Below are 19,865 nucleotides of genomic sequence, written 5' to 3'. Positions count from 1 at the left end.
GCACATGTCCAAACCAACGCAATCTCGTCCCCAGAAGATTTTGTCTTCCAACCGTCCAACTTGAGCTGAACCTCGAATGTACTCATTTCTAATCCTATCCATCCTCGTCACACCCAATATAAATCTTAACACCTTTAACTCTGCTACCTCCAGATGTGTCTCCTGCTTTCTTGTCAGTGCCACCGTCTCCAACCCATCTAACATAGCTGCTCTCACTACCGTCCTGTAGATCTTCCCTTTCACTCTTGCTGATACCCGTCTGTCACAAATTACTCCTGACACTCTTCTTCACCCATTCTACCCTGCCTGCACTCTCTTTTACACCTCTCTTCCACAATCCCCATTACTCTGTACTGTTGATCCCAAGTATTTAAACTCATCCACCTTCACCAACTCTACTCCCTACATCCTCACCATTCCACTGACCTCCCATTCATTTACACACATATGTTCTGTCTTGTTCCTACTGACCTTCATTCCTTTCCTCTCTAAAGCATATCTCCACCTCTCCAGGGTCTCCTCAAGCTGCTCCCTACTATCACTACAGATTACAATGTCATCAGCAAACATCATAGTCCATGAGGACTCCTGTCTAATCTCATCTGTCAGCCTGTCCATCACCATTGCAAATAAGAAATGGCTCAGAGCTGATCCCTGATGTAATCCCACCTCCAACTTGAATGCATCGGTCACTCCCACTGCAGAACTCACCACTGTCACACTTCCCTCGTACATATCCTGTACAACTCTTACGTACTTCTCTGCCACTTCCGACTTCCTCATACAATATCACAGCTCCACTTGAGGCACCCTGTCATATGCTTTCTCCAGGTCCACAAAGATGCAATGCAACTTCTTCTGGCCTTCTCTAAACTTCTCCATCAACATCCTCAGAGCAAACATTGTATCTGTGGTGCTCTTTCTTGGAATGAAACCATACTGCTGCTCACTAATCATCACCTCACTTCTTAACCTAGCTTCCACTACTCTTTCCCATAACGTCATGTTGTGGCTCATCAATTTTATTCCCCTGTAGTTACTGCAGTCCTGCACATTGCCCTTATTCATAAAAATCAGCACCAGTACACTTCTTCTCCACTCCTCAGGCATCCTCTTACTTTCCAAGATTCCATTAAACAATCTGGTTAAAAACTCCACTGCCATCTCTCCTAGACACCTCCATGCTTCCATAGGTATGTCTGGACCAACGACCTTTCCATTTTTCATCCTCTTCTTAGCTGTCCTTACTTCCTCCTTGCTAATCTGTTGCACTTCCTGATTCACTGTCTCCACATCATCCAACCTCTTCTCTCTCTCGTTCTCTTCATTCATCAGCCTCTCAAAGTACTGTTTCCATCTGCTCAACACACTCTCCTCGCTTGTGAGTATGTTTCCATTTTTATCCTTTATCACCCTAACCTGCTGCACATCTTTCCCAGCTCAGTCCCTCTGTCTAGCCAATCGGTACAGGTCCTTAGTGTCCAACCTCTCATACAACTCATCATACACCTTTTCTTTAGCCTTCGCCACCTCTCTCTTCACCTTGTGCCTTATCTCCTTGTACTCTTCTCTATTTTCTGCATCTCTCTGACTATCCCATTTCTTCTTTGCTATCCTCTTCCTCTGTATACTCTCCTGTATTTCCTCATAACAACACCAAGTTTCCTTTTCCTCCTTCCTCTGTCCAAATGTCACGCCAAGCACCCTTCTTGCTGTCACCCTTACTACATCTGTAGTTTCCCAGCTGTCTGGTAACTCTTCACTGCCACCCAGTGCCTGTCTCACCTCCTCCCTAAACTCAAGCTTGCAGTCTTCCTTTTTCAACTTCAACCATTTGATCCTTGGCTCTGCTCTCACTCTCTTCCTCTTCTTGATCTCCAATGTCATTCTACAGACCACCATCCTATGCTGCTTAACTACACTTTCCCCTGCCACCACTTTGCAGTCTTTAATATCCTTCAGATCAACTCTTCTGCATAGGATGTGATCTACCTTTGTGCATCTTCCTCCACTCTTGTACGTCACCCTATGTTCCTCCCTCTTCTTAAAATACGTATTCACCACAGCCATGTCCATCCTTTTGGCAAAATCCACTATCCTCTGAGGAGGTCCTCAAAAATTAACGCGACGCATCCGCGAGTTGCAGTACCAGCAAAATGTCGGGGAGCGCAATGTGATAAAAGTCGGAATGTGATGTCAGAGTCTCTGTTTACTATCTACATGTGACAGAAAGCCGCTTTGAGGTTTCTCCAGGATTGATGTGCGTGCTTCGATGTTTGATGAATGGTTTGATGTGGTGAAGCGAAATGCTGACATGCAAATGCATTCGTGGTGCTTTTATATTCAAGCGTTGCATATTTCCCAATGTAATGACACGATGCATTTTAAAGGTCTCACATACCATCTTCTGTGCCATCTTTTTTATTTTGCACCTTCACAACAGCATCAGAATATTTGGCAGCATATTTGAGCCATAGAGAAAAAAATTAAAGTACATGGTGAAAAGGTCTATTTTGTGATTAAAGTGGAAAATTCGGCTTTCATCTCATAATGTCCACTTTTACCTTGTAGTTTACTTTATCATTTGAGTAGACAGTTGTAAACGTCATCTTAAAACTGACCCAGTTATTAATCACTACGTGTTTCTGGGGCTTCCTCCAGACCTGATAGTAGCAGCAAGTAGCAATAGATCACCACACAGAATACATTACATTTATGATTTTCCAACTCTCTGCATAATTGAAAAGTCTTAGATTTATATTTGATAGCAGTTTCATGATGAAATGTATTAAAGTATGTATGTTGCATTTTACAGGCAAATCGTTCACTTTGTTTAAATAATAAATACTGTTAATAATTACACATACTGTATGGGGGTGGCACAGTGGCAGAGCAGTAGCTCCTTTTCAGAGATATTGCAGTAAGGTGTCCTCAGAATTTAATGGGTGTTTCAGGCAATTCACAACACAGTGAAACCAAACCTGTTCTCACTGTGATGATATCTCACACTGCCACCTGGTGGAATCTTCCAGATTTACGTAAAGTATGAGCACAAGTATGAACAGTACAACGCTTGCGTAGCAATAGTGTCCTCTGGAGCACATGTCACGTCACATGAAGTTTAAACCTGGCCTTACAACATGTTGTTTTTGTGAGGTATGTGTAGTAACTGGTTCGTCTTTAAATTTGTCTTTAAAATCTAAACAAAACTGAGGAAGAAGAAGAAGGGGTGCTCACTCTGTTTCTCGTTTTCTACCCACAGCTTTAAGGAGAAATCAAGTGAGGGTAACTGACCTGGTTGCAATGCTCCACCATTTCTGGTTGAGGTGCTATAAAAACAGATGTTCCCCAAATAATGCCATCTGCTGCTGGACCCGGAACCCAACCTGGAGCAAAGCCCATTTTGCTGTCATAGCTTCCATAAACTGCAAAGCGTTCTTTTTTATTGGGCTGACAACACAATCTTTAGTTGGTACCATTGTGCAAAGTTGTTTTTTCATTTTACTTTATTAAAAGAGGATACCCAGTTGATGCTGAAAAATTTCAAAGCAACTCATACAAGTCTGTCCTGCACTCACAACATTTTCTCTTAGGATAAAAATGAAAAATTTCAAAAAATTAAAACTTAACTATAAATTTATAAAAATAAGAGCCACATTTCCCTCTTGTGACAAACAAAGTGCTATCTATTTGTCTATCTATTTAGAAAGATGTAGATTATCATCCCTGGCTCACAAGGATTTTTTGTTTCTTTTGATTTTCCTGCTTATTAACTTTCATTGTTATTTGTAGGTACATCACATCATAAAACGTTTTAATGAAAAAAGTAAAGCAGAACAAAATTAAAAAAAAGTAGCAAACAGTTCTTTTTAGTCTTTAAACAACCTTATCATCGAGTATGAACTAAAAAATACTTTACAAAGAAACAGAACACACTGGAGAATTAGTTTGTATTCAGTTTTGAAATGACAAAAAAGAAAAACCATAAAAGAAATTTAGTTAATAGTACTCTGTGTTCGCTAATTCTAAATTACCCATCAGTACTTCCTTTTTCACTCCAATAATTCTAACTGTTGTGGGGTACAGCCCGGACACAGACAGGTAGACATGTTCTTTCTCCACACACGTTTATTTACAAGTTCCAAACACAAGTAAAGTGCATTAACCCAGTGCCGCAGCACCAATCACCCCTTACAGTCCTGGCCGCACAACAATGCCTTGCTCAGTCCTTCTGACTGCATCCACTCCACTCCTCCGAGCTCCGTCCTCTTCCACCCGACTCTTGCTGCCAACTGGAGGGAGGCGGTCCCTTTTATCCGCACCCGGATGAGCTCCAGGTGTTCCCCGACAATCTTCCGCTGACTCGCCCCAGTGTGGTGGAAGTGCCGGCTGTTCTCCCGGAAGCTCTCCGGGTGTCCCTGCTCCTTTTCCCCCCAGCACTTCCTGGTGTGGTGGAAGTACTGGGGTCCAGGGTTCCCAAGGCATTGGGGCGCCTCCTGGCGGTGACCACGGGCCCCTACAGGGTGGGGCTTCCATGCCCTGAACCCGTGGCCCCCAAAGCAACCAGGAAGGCGGCCCCCACGTGATCCCAGATGGGCGCACGCCCACTTCCGGTCCTCCAAGGCGTCCCGGCCAGGTCGTGGCCCCTGGCATCCTCGACACTGTACATTTATTCATAATATGTTTTTTAGGTGAATCAATAAAACTGAATATGGTGCATTATTAAATAATATCAAGAGTTCAGCTTACATATAATTCATTCAATGTTCTTTTTAATTTGCAAGTGCAATCATTTGATAAAGTGTTCAGAATAGTATGTACTTGTTGCATTTTCCTATAATGTGAAAGCATGATAAAAAATCATGTCCTCTGCCTCCAATCATTTAGTAATGGCAAAATTTTGAGTCTTATTTTCATAAACCTTTAATAAAAAACTGTTTCAAAAGGCTTTGTTGCTTTTAAAGGAGATACCATGGATTTTCAGATCTAATGGAATTTGAAAAAAATATATGTTCTTTGTTTGACTTTGAAGGTATTCACTTCAAATAAACTTATAAATCCCATTTCAGTTATCTTCCACATTCCAGTGCATTCCATAAAAATGAAAGACAAAAATCATAGTCTGAAACCACATGTTATAAAAACAACACCCAGATACAGGGAAAGATGTCAGACGTTCGCAGAAGGTATGATTGATGAATTCTGTGTTTAAAAATAACTCAACAGATACCGTATGAGCTCACTGTGGATTGCCTATACAGAGATAAAGGTCGAAAATGCTAAATATTTAAATTCTTTTTAAATGAATCGTTTTGGAGAGTTGCAGTTTTTTGTCAGCTGTTCATTTGATTGAACAAATTAATAGACCTACAGTAAAACCTCTGTTTAGCAAAAAGTTTACTAAGAAGTGGATAAAATGTAATACTTTTCAATTCATATCATAACTGATAACCAAATATGTCACCCACTGATTACCCCATTTTCTAATATAATTTTCCAAAGAGGAGCAAATATTTCTACTGAGGGTCAGTCCACAACAGCAGTAGCAGAAAGCAGGAAGAGCCAACCCTGGAGGGAACATCAATTCATTGTAGAGAACCGAATACAAACAGTCCTATATTCACACACAGCCAGTCTGACAGTGCCAATTAACCACAAAACGTTTAAATAAAATCAACATCCTATCAGATATGAACCCTTCTTGGATTTCAAGGTCTCCATGCAGACAAGCTAGGATCTAAATTTCCATGGGAAGGCATTTTATATTTACTTTTATGTCAAAGATATCTCAGTTTTTCACTTCCATCCACCTAAATATCTATCTATCCAACCATTCATTCGCAAACACCTTCTTAAATCCTGGGATTGGTCACTTTCTGTGTGGAATTTTCATGTTTACCCTGGGTTTGTATGTTTTTCATCCTTAAACATCATCATCCAGTTACATTAATGTACGAGGTGTGGCAGAAAAGTAATGAGACTGGCAACACTGCGCTGTTGTCCTTGATAGAGCGCGTGTATCAGAACCCTCCCATAGCTCAGTGCGAGTTTCAACTCCTTCCGTTAACTACGTGATTTTTGTGACTGCTATTAGTGAAGTTGTGTTTTTGGTTGTGCGTCACTTGAAAATGGAGCAGCGGAATTTGGAGCAACGTTGTGCCATTAAACGGCAAGTGTGACATTTGAAAAGTTAAAACAGGCCTATGGGGAACATTCTTTATCCCGAGCTCAAGTTTTCGCTGGCACAAATCATTTTTGGAAGGCAGAAAACACGTTGAAGATGAACACCGCTCAGGGAGGACTTCAACTTCGAAAACCAATGAAAACATCGAACGTGTGAACACTCTTGTGAGATCAGACCGTCGTTTAACATTAAGAATGTTGAGTGAACAATTAAATTTGAACAGATTTACCGTTCATCAAATTTTGACTGAACATTTGCACACGCGAAAGGTCTGTGCCAAAATGGTGCCAAAAAACTGCCCTCTCCATAACAGAATTTTTGACCTCAAAAGGCATTCCTGTGGTTCCCCAGCCCCCTTATTCACCTGACCTCTGTCCGTGTGACTTTTTCCTTTTTCCTAAACTGAAAAATGTCCTCAAAGGACATCATTTCGGGACTTTAGAAAACATCCAAAAGAGTGTAACGGACATGCTGAAGACCATACCGGTTGAAGACTTCCAGCGCTGCTACCAACAGTGGGAACAACGTCTCCATCAGTGTGTAGCTGCCCAAGGGAACTACTTTGAAGGGGATAACATTGATGTTTGAAAAAAATAAAAACTTTGGTAAATAAAAAATCAGTCTCATTACTATTCTGCCACACCTTGTACACATACTGTACAAAACTAGGGGCATTATGTAACTAAAAAATAATGTTTTATAAGGTAAGCAATACTTAAATTCATCTTCCTTGGAGGTCAGTGTCCAGTTTAAATTTTTTTAATATGCTTTGGTTATGAACTGGAAACTTACTTTACTTTGAATTATTTTGTTCTATATGTATTTTTATATAAGTATAAATGAACATGAAAAACAACAATGATGATTTTGATAAATAATAATGTGAAGGGCTGTTGAATGTGAAGAATGTCAAGCACTGCTGCCTCACAGCTCCTGAGTCCTGATTTAGAGCCCACTACTCAAGAAGTGCTTGTGTGCATGTTCTCTTTTTGACTGGGTGGGCTTTTTTATGGCTACTTCGGTTTTCTTTCTTCATGGCTAACATGTGTACGTTAGATTAATTGGGGGTTCTAAATTTATCCAATTTTGTCTGTGAGTGTAAGCATTATGGATTAGTGCCCTATTTAAAGCAAATAACTCTTGTGTTGTTATAAATTCCCATTTTAATGAAATCATGAAGAAACTCCAATCATATTACATCATAAATGTAGTTTGCCAAAATAGCTTGATGGCCTAATTACATTAAAACTCCCCTTCAATGCCAGATTGCCTGAAGCTCTTTAACTCACCATTCCAAAGTAAACTTTTTTTTATTTTGTTCTCATAATAGTACAAAGATTGTAAAGTTATAATCACTTCTTTCAGGCCATTAAATGCACTCAACTTGATTTACATTATTATTACTGTAAATACATGATGCAGCTGGGAAGGAACACAGAAAACAAGAAAAAACCACTAGTGTCATAACAAGACTATCATTTAATTGACCTATTAAGAATGTCTGCATGGTCAAGTGTAACCCTAGAAATGTTTATCTGACAATGGGAGTTATATTATAGAAAAAAGACCTCTTTCTAAGAAAGCTTATAAAACAACTATAACCAATAATTAATATCAAGTTAAAAGATATACTTTCAAAAGGGGTCTCACTACAAAGCATGCTTAATATGTCTCTACATTAATGTGTCTATTAAAAAAAAATAAGGAACAAGTTATGTGTCTCTTTTAGTTTTGTTCACCATACATTACAATTCACTTCTAAAAAAAACCAAAAACAGTATAACAGCACCAAAGGCATTCAGCCCAATTAATGAATGGGCTACCATCCCGATAGGGGGGATATCAGTTATTATCACCTAACAAACACATTTTTGGGAATGTGGGAGGAACAATACAGACACAGGATGACTGTGCACACACCAGAAATAGGATTCAAATTCAGGATTCTAGATCTCTGAGGCAGTGGGGCTAAGCCACCATGTCACACTTTATTTAGCTATTTTTTGGAAATTCAGATATGAAGAGATTTAGAAGATCCAAGTCAGTCAAAGACATCAAAGACCCTTGCTGACTGACCGTCCATCCAACCATATTGGATAATGCAATATTGGTAGTAGAATGAGGTTAGCTGAAATGTAATTGATTTAAACACTCAGATAAAAGAATAAATACCAAACTCGACAGATAACTCTATATTATACTTTCTGTGCTTTATGAAATACATGCATATCTGAGCTGGCTTGATGTCAACTGATGTAAGTTATCAGGAAGTTTTAAGTCTGACCACTTCTAAAAAAAAATGTGATTGAACAAAATGTGTGTAACCTTGTGGGTATGAAAGAAAAATGGTCAAAGATCTGTGACTGTGCTGATCTTTTTGTTTTTGGATTATTTATCAACTGATAATGAACTTCTTTGATCAGTAACTAAACAACAGAAAAAACAGAATGGCTTAGGACTTCTTTTAAAAGCATTTGAAGCAAATGAATACTTATTTAAATATGTATCCATCCACTTTCAAAGCTTTTTTTCTGTATCCAGGTTATAATTAACTAAAGCTTACCCAAGACACATGACATACAAGGCAGGGCAACTTGTAGACTGAAAGGCAGTCCATTGCAAGGAACACTTACACACAAATCCACACAGGAAATAATCACAGATCAACTTAACACACTGGCACTCTGATAAATAAACATAAGTGACAAAAATAAGAACATCTAAGTAAACATCTGTGGCACCTCTGTGATGCAATTATTTTTAATAGTTGCACTTTTTACATAGTGATATCTGCCTGGTTGGTACTATCTTACACAGTATTTAAAGCAGAAACACAGTTATGAAGAACTCAAATCTTCAGTTCAAATAATTTTGAAGGCTGATTTTTTGGTGGGTGGGGGGTTAAAGGCTAATTGTATTACAAAGAAATGTGTGGTATATTACATACCATGGCTTTTTTATAACATTTTATAACATAATTTCTTAAAAAAAGCTATGCCTAAATAATCTTAAATTAGCTCCACTCCCCAGAGGATCTCATTCAACAACAAAACCAACTGAGCAAGCCATATAAACACCCACACCCATTGCATCCTGTGACAGCAATATCTCTTGATCAGTAAATCAAGTACCGGCACTATTTTTTTCTTTTAAATTACTCTACTAATTAAAATTTAGACTGATTTTGTTTTTTGCATAATGAATGCAAGTAGTAGTAATATATCAATATGAGATTTTCAGTTTATTTTTGTTATCTATAGAACAAAAGGCTACTACTCCCCAAAGGTTACACTCTAATGACCTGCCTTTTATTTTGTGCCTTAAATACCAACAGTAGAAATTGTTGCTACATCCTGCCTCTTTTGATTATGAAAAAACAATTTGTCAGGCAAAGAACACGAAAGTACAAATTTCACTATACTCTGTATACATGAAAATGATGACCTATAATGACTTTATAAAATGTTTAAAAAATTAAGTTGTCTAAGTGGAGTTTCTACGTTTTCTCCATATCCAGAATTTTTTTTCTAGTTTTCCAACCAAACAAAAAAGGTGACACATTGCAGGGTGGCACACTGGCAACAAGGAGACCAGGTTTCACATGTTGGATGCTTTCTATGTTGACCGTGCATGTTTTTCCCTATGTACATGTGGGTTTCCTCCTCTTTCCTCCCTTTAGTTTAAAGACTTGCAAGTTAGATGAATTGGTACTACTAAACTGGCCCTAGTGTGTGTGTGTCTGTGTGTTTGCCTGTGATGTATTGGCTCCCTGGCCAGGGATTGTGTCTTCCTTGTGCCCAAAGCTTGCTAAGATAGGCTTCAGGCTTCCCCACGGCCCTGCCCGGGATAAGGTGATTTGGAAATGAATAGATACATGGATGTCCGATGATTAAATCGAAATTGGTCCTGCATAAATGTTGGTATATATTAAACAAGTTTTGGAATGTTGTTATTTACTTGGAAATGTAGTGTCTTCCTTTGATACATTAGAAATTTCAGGTTGGATTAAAAGGGATCATTTTTGAAAAAAAAGAAATTAATAATAAATACATGCATACATGGGGTGTAGACACATGGCATGAAAAGTGTTATAGTAAGTCTAGGTAGTCAAAGGAAAGTGTCCTCTTTAAAATTCCTACTTTAGTTCAATAAGGCAGACTACATCTATTCTGTATTGTTTTCCTTACATCCTGTTTGGAATAGACTAGTCACGATTGACCTATGTGGAAGAGCAAGCTACAGTATCAGATAATGTTACTTCTACCGCTAAATTGTTATTTGTTAAAATGTTTACTCAGACACTATTGTTAAAAAAACTAGAGCATTGATTTGAACATGTACACTTGATGTTGTTAATTCACGAAGGCAGACACCCCTAGATACAGGCCTTATCAAATAACAGACGTCAAAAAGATCCTCTTTGCTTCTTTCTAGTCTTACCTTGATAATTTATTCCTTTCATATAAGACACCTCATGGCTGCCCTTGTGACCTAGGGGTAGAATAAGGACCTATTTGGTGTTGTAAAAGGGGACTAAAGAAGTCTGGCATCAGGAAGGGCATCTGGCCATAAAACATCTGTCCACCCCAATTTTGGGTATTGAGTAAACCTAGATGAACACAAAAAAATGGCCCTTAAACCATCAGGGTGAGAGGGACCAATTGGAGACTTTGGGATCCTTGTAATATGCTTTATTTTGTATATGTTATTAATTAATTTTGGTATTTACGCATGTACCACATGCATATTTTTTCCCGAAAATTAGCATTAGGAAATCAGGTGTGCGTCATACACGAGGAAATGTAATTCTGTTACGTTTACTTCTTCTGCTTGGGATCGCTCTCTCTCTCGCTTGCTCGTGCTCTCTCTCTCACTCGCTTGCTCACACACTCGCGCTCTCTCTCTCACCCGCTCGCGCACTCGCTGTCTCTCTCTAAACGCTTCCTATACAATCACAATGCGCATCGTCCGGGGGGCATAACAATTTTCGCGATTTTCTTTGTAAAAATTAGGGTGCACGTCTTACACGAGGGCCCGTGATAGTTTAATTCATATACTCTATGGTGTTTTTCATTTGCTAATCTTGGAAAGTCAACCACCCATCATCCATCTTCAAACCCATTCATCCACTTTGGGGTTGAGCAAGTGCCTATCCTGGCCACATTAGGCAGGAAATAACCCTTGCCACATGCATGCATATTGGGGGGCAGTTTAAAGGCTTGGATAATGTCATGTGTTGACTAACACTTAATCTCTTCCTCCCCCCTGCAGACCGGAAGATTGATGACCACCCTTGACGTCACTTCTGGTCTCCACCTGTCTGGACCCGCTTCTTCCTGCCAAAAATCCTTATCACCGGAAGCTCTGCCATCTTGAAGAAGTCTATTTGGAGACTCACCACTGCAACAACGTTTTATTTTTAACGCATTTATAATATGCATTTTGTTTGAATTGTATAGGATTTGCCTATCGGTGCCCCCCAACTCTTCACAGTTGTTTGCATTCTTTCATACATGCTGAATGGGGAAATTAGATATGACATCAATCCACTGCAGAAGAAATCTCGGAAATCAATTTATCATAAGTGACATATTGTTAAGCAATCATGAATGAAATGTATAACTCAAGAAGATATCCTAAATAGTGATCATATACAATTATCACCCTATTTAACTCTCTACTTACATTGTATTGTACAATCATACAATATGACTTTAGGTACCATATAATTAAAAATATCACAGTATACTCACGTGCAAAATACTGCCAAGGAGAATAGGTCCTCCCAAAATCTACAGATCTTTCAAGAACCCAAAGATCAGGGCGAGGGGAGTTAGCAAACTTGATAAGAACATAAGCAACGTGAAATAGCTGTAAGAATGAAAAAAAAAATACTTCAGGTTAACTGCACTTAGCATTGCTGAAAATAATGTCATTATTTGAAAATAACTTATTTTATCTCTTTTTCTAAATGGACTTTACCAAGCACGCTTCTTAAACTTGAAGTTTGACTTGAAATTAGGTACAAGATCTTTATATGTGCATTCCCAATAATTTTTAGGAATGATCAGTTTAAGACTATTTCAGTATTGATGCATATTATTTATTCATACATAAAGGTTTATTATGAGGAGGTGTTTTCCACATAGCCATGACTATTGGGCACACCTAAGGCTAACAAGTAAAACACCTGCATTTTGTAGAATAATAACAAGAAAACAAGATTAAATGGTGACCAGGAAGAACTAAAATACTATAATTACTGGAAGACTTTACTAAATAATCTACTGTGAAGAGAAGCAAACCAGCAAATCTGCTGCATGTGTAAATATTTTTGTTAGGTATAGGATTAGGGTTTTCACAAATTATGATACATAAATTTTCAACCTAAAGGCACAATTGCTGAAGCATGAAATACATTTCCCAAAGCCCAAAGTTAAGTCTGCTAAATCACAAGCAAATTTCCTGCGTTACTCTCTGTTGTTAAAACTAGAAGACACTTTGGGCAAAACACCACACATTTCTTGGCATTATACACAGCATTCATCTCTAAGCTCACTTTTTAAAAAATTAGTAAAGACTACTATTCAAAGTACTTCTGTATTGTGTCTCTTTGGAGAATTCTTGGGTACTGCTAGTTTGACTTTGTGATGAACAAGTGGTTGCTCACATAATCCTGAGTGAGGCACATTACCTGCATTGTGATGGAAGTTACAACACTTCAGCCATATGTCATGATTCATTGAGGGTGATCCGTGTCACAGGATCCTCATTGCTAAGGACCGTAGCGAATGGACCAGGACAAGGGGACTCCCACATAACACCCGACTGTAGCTGATAGATGTTCATTTCCGGGGTTGGGACTTGATCACGTGTCTGCCTGGGAGGTTGCCAACCAGGAGCCTGAGCGTTTTCATCATGTAGTGGGTGCAGTAATGCACTGTACCAGTGTATACTCCTCAACCCAACCTGATCTGACCTGACTCACATTTTAGTCTGCTTCTTCTTTGTTCTGATGATGCCAGTGAAGAGGAATACCACTGATCTGATGCCATCACTACCACATCATGTACAGTTCAATAGAGTCCCAGAAGAACAGGACAGGTTCTCCTGACAATGTGTTGAATGAGGATACCAATAGAGTTTACACAATGACGGGGTTTGTAAACCACCTTAACATCTTTATCATAAACGGGGTTTTTCTTGTTAAAACCCCAAATCTTAATATACCTATTTTGTGCTTCATTTTCATGAAGGACATTATTAAAAAATATGAAGGGAGTAAGTTTGAACTCAGCCATTACTTTGAAATGAGTTCTTCATCACATTTGACAGGGTACAGATGCTTAAGAGTAGACGTCTTACACTTATTAACACATATTCTCAAATGCTCTTAATCCAATTCAGGGTCACAGGGTGTCTGAAGTCTATCACGGCAGGTTTAACAACAAAGGCATGGTTGAATAATGCTTATTCCCATAGCAAGGCCAATTTAGAATGAACTTTTTCAGATTATTCATTTTTTATAATATTATGATTTAAAAAGAATTAGTAATGCCATTTTATTATTTTTGGCATGCAGAAAATGTCCTTCTGATGCATATTACATAACCAAACCGCTCCATTGTGAAAACTGAGAAGCAGAAGCACACAAACATAACCTGTAAAGATATTCAGGCCTTATTTTCTACAATTGTTCAGATAAATCCTGCATTCATTCATTATTATTACTTTTTTTAATTCTTAATAAATATTTTTTTAATAATGTTTATTGTATTGATAAACTAGAATGATTACAACCTACTATAAACAGCATAACTACCTATGTTTGACTAAAATATTTTCATTTCAAACTACAATGTATATATTTGATAATTAAAATATTATTTCATTAAAGGAAATCAATATATATATATATATACACAAAAGTATCACATACCTATTTCAAGCATAAGAAATAGTCTCAGTCCGGACACATAATGAAAACACCAAGAGACTTTATTGGGATATTACACAGCAATAGTATCAATGCATCTATTTTATTTATTATCAAAACAACATCACATAGACATGTGGGAAAGCGTGTACTCCACACAGAAACTGATTAGTCTGGAAGTGGAACCAGGGATGCTGGAATTGTGAGGCAACAGCACTAATCGTTATGCCATCTACAAAGAAGTAACAATTTTTATTATGAACAAAAAAGGCATAGACTTCCATAATGACTTTAATATCAGCAGGTCACAGGAAACAGTTTTGTTTTCAGTTTGATAACGTTTAAGTGAATAATCCAGCATGCCTTACAAGGCAGTAATTGGCATCTCCAACCCTAATACATTCTTTGATCTCTCACTAAACAAGATATTTTAAATCAACTCTAAAAGGATTAAACAAATTAAAATGCCTTGAAACAGGAAACCCCTCTCTCTGTGCTTTGATTCTTGTTTTAACAAGTATGTTAGTTTTGCCAATATAATGTGACATAAACCATAAGGATCTTTCAAAGCAGTGCAAACACTTTTAGCATTACACAGTTTTGTTGAAAATGATTTTCATCAATATCAGCACATATGCAGAGAAACAACATCAAAGGCAAGCTACTGTAAATTCAAGCTCAAAACCATAATCAAACAGAATTAATGAGAATTATGTACATTACCAGTTTACCTAAGGAGATTTACACATACAAAAAACTGTAAAACATATAATAAAGTTCAGACATTTAAATTTGGAGCTCATTGTAGGCAGTCCCCTTTTGACTGGACCTAATGAAAGGCAAAAATCAAAAATAATAAGATAAATTATAACAGTCACAATAATTTAATAAAAATAGTCATAATAAAGCATTGACATTTTTATCAGTTATAATTTATTTATGTCAAGTTATCCATTGTTAAATTCTCCCTAATTGTGAAAACATGTCAGGACATAAGTCGAATAATTCTTCATTTATGTACTTCCTTTTTTAAACACTAATGATTTTAATGATGTTAGCTCTTCATTGGTCCATTGCATACTGTTATAAGATTTTATCTGGTTCTTTTGTAACTGAGAATGTTTGGATAATACATGACAGGTGTCTTACTGAGCATTTGGATGTGTTCACTGTTACAATTTACTCTTGTTTATTGTGAACAATTACTTCTTTAAATGAATCAATAACACAACATAGTGTATGACAGAAGCTGCAACCAGAACCAGGCTCATTTACTGTCACAAAGGTCTACTGTCTACCACACTGCTTGGTAACTTATTCCATTTGTTCTCTGTGTAAAGAAAAACTTCCTAATATTTGTGTGAAATTTACCCTTAACAAGTTTCTAACTGTGCCCCTGTGTTCTTGTTTTTGGATCCACTGTACTAATTGTCATGTCTCCTCTTAATCTTCTTTTGCTTAAACTGAAAAAGCTCAGCTCTGGACTCATCCTAGTCTCTGTTCTCTGGACCATTTCTGGCACTGCTGTGTCATTTTTATAGCCTGGAGACCAAAATTGCAAATGGCACTCCAGATGAAGTCTAACCAGTGCAATATAAAGCTTGAGCATAGCCTTCTTGGACTTGTACTCTATATATTGTGCCTTCTTAATGGCTTCTGAACACTGCCTGGCAGTTGATACAGCCATCAACTATGACTCTAAATTGCTACTTATAAGGTGTACTTTCAGTTTTCAGACCCCCCATTGTGTATTAAAACCTAAAATTTTTAACTCCTTCATGTATTACTTTACATTTACTTACATTTAATTTCATCTGCTACAAACATGCCCAAGCCTGAATGCCTGAATTAAGGTAACAACGGTCTGCAAAAAATAATGTGAAGGTTCATTTATAGGGTGCTGAACTGAAATTTGCAAACAGAACTGCTCGGTAACATCCAGTTTTTAAACTATGTTAGATTAGGTAGACTATTATCCCAGTGGGAGATTTATAGATGAAGGTTTAAAATTAAAAAAAAAAAAATATGGAGAAAAAAGAAATATTTATTATAAAATTATTTTAAGTTGAAAAAAATTAAAATTACAAATGTAATTGTTTTAAATATAATTATTGGTTACAACAAGAAGTAACCAACTTAGTATTGTTTATCTTGTAATCCTCTGAAGATGTTTCATGGTGCAACTACCAACAGATGTCTGCTGACATAGACTCATTTTACACTGTAATGTCCCTACGTTACAGCGAAATCGTGTTGGAAACACTCCTCATGTTCATCTAAATTCCTGGCTATTTTGAAGGAATAATACTGATTGAGAGCCAAAAATATGTAACAAATACATGAAGTTGGGTTGTTTCCACCTCAACTAACATTGCAGCTCAAAATATACTTCAAAAAATAAAATGCTGGGCATGAAAAACACTCATGCCATAAAATCAACATACTGTAACTAGTATTTTTCACAGAATCCAATAACTCATGCAAATGGCGTTGTGGTAGAGAAATTCAAATTTTAGAAGAGGATTCAGCACACCTAAATCTATAAAGTACACCAATTATGCAGACCAGTGTAACTGAAGTACATTGTAGCACATCAATAGCATAAATATTAGTTTCCATCTTTATTGTTTCATTCTCAAACTTTATTCCCTTGAGTGTGAGATAATTCTGTAACCTGCACTTGTAATATATTTTCCCAAATCCAATATGACCATGGGCCTATAGCACTACCATTCATGCAAATCTCTGCTTTACTCCACACCATGGACTTACCATATAACCAAATGAGTCATTTAACTTCCTACAGCAACAAAAGCAAAAGACACTTTGTAAGTTGCTATCTGTTTAAGTTGCTGTTACACATATCTATTCATAAGTTACTATCTAATAAATGTTTATGCAATAAGGAGAGGATACAATTAGTTAAAATGTAGAGTAAGTTTTAATTTGACAGATTTAATGGGACACATACTTTTTAGGTACTGAAGGCCTTAGAAAAAGAATTAGCTAAAATATTCACTTCAGTCCTGTGCCCTGACAATAGCCTGCAATGCAGCTGTACTTCATGTTAAGTTAGCCAAAGTCACTCTTCCAAGCTTCTGAGTGTGTTGCAATAGTTTTGCTCGATTTAAGGATACTGTTAAAGCACCATCACTTGTAATTATTTTAACACAAAGCCATTGCTGATAAGTTATCAGAACTCAAAACTCCTGGTGTGCTTGTACTGTAGACTTATAAATTGTACAAACAGCATTTATGTTTAGGGGATATTTTTGTGCCTAGACTGTAACATCAAATAGGGAATTAGTAGGAAATGACATGCTGGAATTGCAATTTCAGAGAGAAAACCTAAAATGCTTTGTTAGGAAGTGCTCTTCTGGAAACATATTCCCGCTGAGATCCAATTGAACCTTGTCTTCATGGTCTAAGGATTTTATAACATCTGCTTCCAAAAAAAATATAGAGCTGCAGTGTTTGGCAAGAATAAATCACTAGTAGAAACTGCTTTTGTTTCTGATGAGAATGTGAAACTAAAAGTTAAAATAAATACCCAGCATGCCTTAAATGTTGTTTGACAAAAGAATAATAGATGGATCATAAAGCAGAAAAAAAGAAAAGCAAATGGATGAGATAATCAGATTATGTAAATAGAATAGTATTATTCCTTCTTTAAAGTTTCAAAATTCCTGTGTATCATCCGTCATATAAAAACTTGTGTTTGCTTTTGCTCTTAATCCCAGTATAACTATTTTTGAATAGTTGTGCAGTTATACATTTTTATATAGATATACTGTAGTTTGAATGTTAATTTAAGTTAGGACAGCTGCTCGCACTGGAAGTCATAACTTTCCCAGTGAAGGTAAGAAACTGTACTTCTGTATCTCTGTACTAACTATTTACAGCTTGATCTGCATACCTACTCTCAGTTCTTTACTAAGTCATTATCAGTGTACCCTTTCATAAATTCCAAAATTGCCCAAATGGGCTCAGTATTGGTACTTGATTAAATGAAGTCTGGAAATGGCTTTAATGTATGGGCATGCTTTTTCCTGTTTAAAGAAAGAATATGTTGTAACTCTGCAGAAAACGTAGTTATTAGCTCATATACTGTAACTATTTATTATTATATGAATACTGGATACACTAGAAACAAATGAAGGTCAATACATTTGTAAGGGAAAGCCATTAAACCCTGGATGTTCAAGTCACTAATGTATGTTATATCTGATAAAACTTTATGAAAGCAAGTTGGACAAAAACATATATATTTAACTAATGAGGCAGGTTAGCAAAATGCAGAATAGTTGCGTTAACTGTTAAAGTGTTAACTTAATCTGCTGGGACATTTTGACAATTCAAGTCTTTATTCTCACATGTTCACGTTACAATTAGATTTTTACTTGGATGTCTCCCACTGACCAGCTGCAATCATATAAGACAAACAACAAACAATGAATACAATACTAAGAATACAACAATTTGTTATGCATAAGATAGTAAAACGGTAGCATATGGCCTCTAGCTTAATACAAAATGCAGGAATAACTTTAAAACAAACATCAAATGGAGGCCACGTTGTTGATTCTGAACCATTTCTTTAGGGACTAACATGAGCAATGATTAAAAACCACACCACAACTGCTGTAATAAAAGTGCTGTAATAAAAGTGCATTGCATAAAAAATTGATCCACAACAAATCTCAAATACACCTATCTGATGTGATCATGGATAGAGTTGCTTTCAAAAAACATCTAAAGGAATAACAAGCTTTAAATAAGAAAAACAAAACCAAGTCAGTACATTCACATCTGTAATTTGTTAAAAATTTAGCACACAGTTGAGCATTTTTCCTCTTTATATTGTTCGAAAAGTGAAGAAAGTGAGAAAAAATATATAAAAATAGTGAGTGTGACCCACACAGCAGTCAGAATCACTGTCACAAGCAAGATTTAATTAAAAAGTTTTAACAATTTGGCCACTTCATATATAGAAAATTCTCTGTTGACAGTTTACTTATTTCTTACATTTCACCAGCTGATTCTGTGCCACAAATATTTCAAAAAATACCTTACTGAATAGAAATATCGAGTCAATAACCTTTAATTGTGGTGCAGCCCTAGAAGCATGTTCTAGCTGCACTAAAGCCAGCCCTACCATTAACGTGCATTTTAACATTTGGAAATAGAAAAAATAAAATGGGTAATAATGAAATAAATATGGAGGATATGGAGTGACAGGATAGCATACCAGTCATGCAGTGGAGAACAAAGTCACCCCATGTCTCCAAGACACCTGGGTTCAAATCTCTCCCTTTTCACTATCTGTGTGGAGTTTGCATGTTTTCCGCGTGTGTAGAAATATTTTATGGATACTCAGGGGTAATGTCAATGCTTTTCAATGTTTACACATACTGCAGGCCTCAGCATAACTATTAATGTATGAAGATTTTGTTTGGAAGAATATCATGTCACAATTTCAGTGTTTTTCCTCCAGACTCCTCCACTTGGTGGACACTTTATTAGGATGTCCTGTCTAGTATCTGGGAAGACCTCCTTTGCATTTACTTTAGTTAACACTAATTTCTTCAATGACGTGGATTCCCCAAGGTTCAGGAAACACACCTTGGGGATTTTGGTCCATACTGACATCATGCATTTCCTCCAGATATTTCATCTGCTCATTCTGCCACTTGATTTTGTCTTTAAGACATTCAGCTTTACTTGGTCAGTTGAGCAAAACGTTTT

General features: G+C 36.9%; 1 protein-coding gene across 5 annotated transcripts in view; it reads right to left on the bottom strand.

Annotated features, from left to right (window-relative positions):
- The window catches only part of LOC120530334 (laminin subunit alpha-3-like), a 385,202-nt gene that overhangs the window by 235,988 nt on the left and 129,349 nt on the right, over nt 1-19,865 (bottom strand). For all 5 annotated transcript variants that reach the window (XM_039754747.1, XM_039754746.1, XM_039754745.1 and 2 more), the window contains exon 3: nt 11,938-12,055. In XM_039754747.1, the coding sequence (XP_039610681.1) occupies nt 11,938-12,055 (118 nt within the window). The remainder of the gene's footprint in view (nt 1-11,937; nt 12,056-19,865) is intronic.

Source organism: Polypterus senegalus, chromosome 5 (assembly GCF_016835505.1).
Source record: "Polypterus senegalus isolate Bchr_013 chromosome 5, ASM1683550v1, whole genome shotgun sequence".
NCBI lineage: Eukaryota > Metazoa > Chordata > Cladistia > Polypteriformes > Polypteridae > Polypterus > Polypterus senegalus.
Note: the sequence above shows the minus strand (reverse complement) of the source record. Positions and strands in the feature narration are given on the sequence as shown.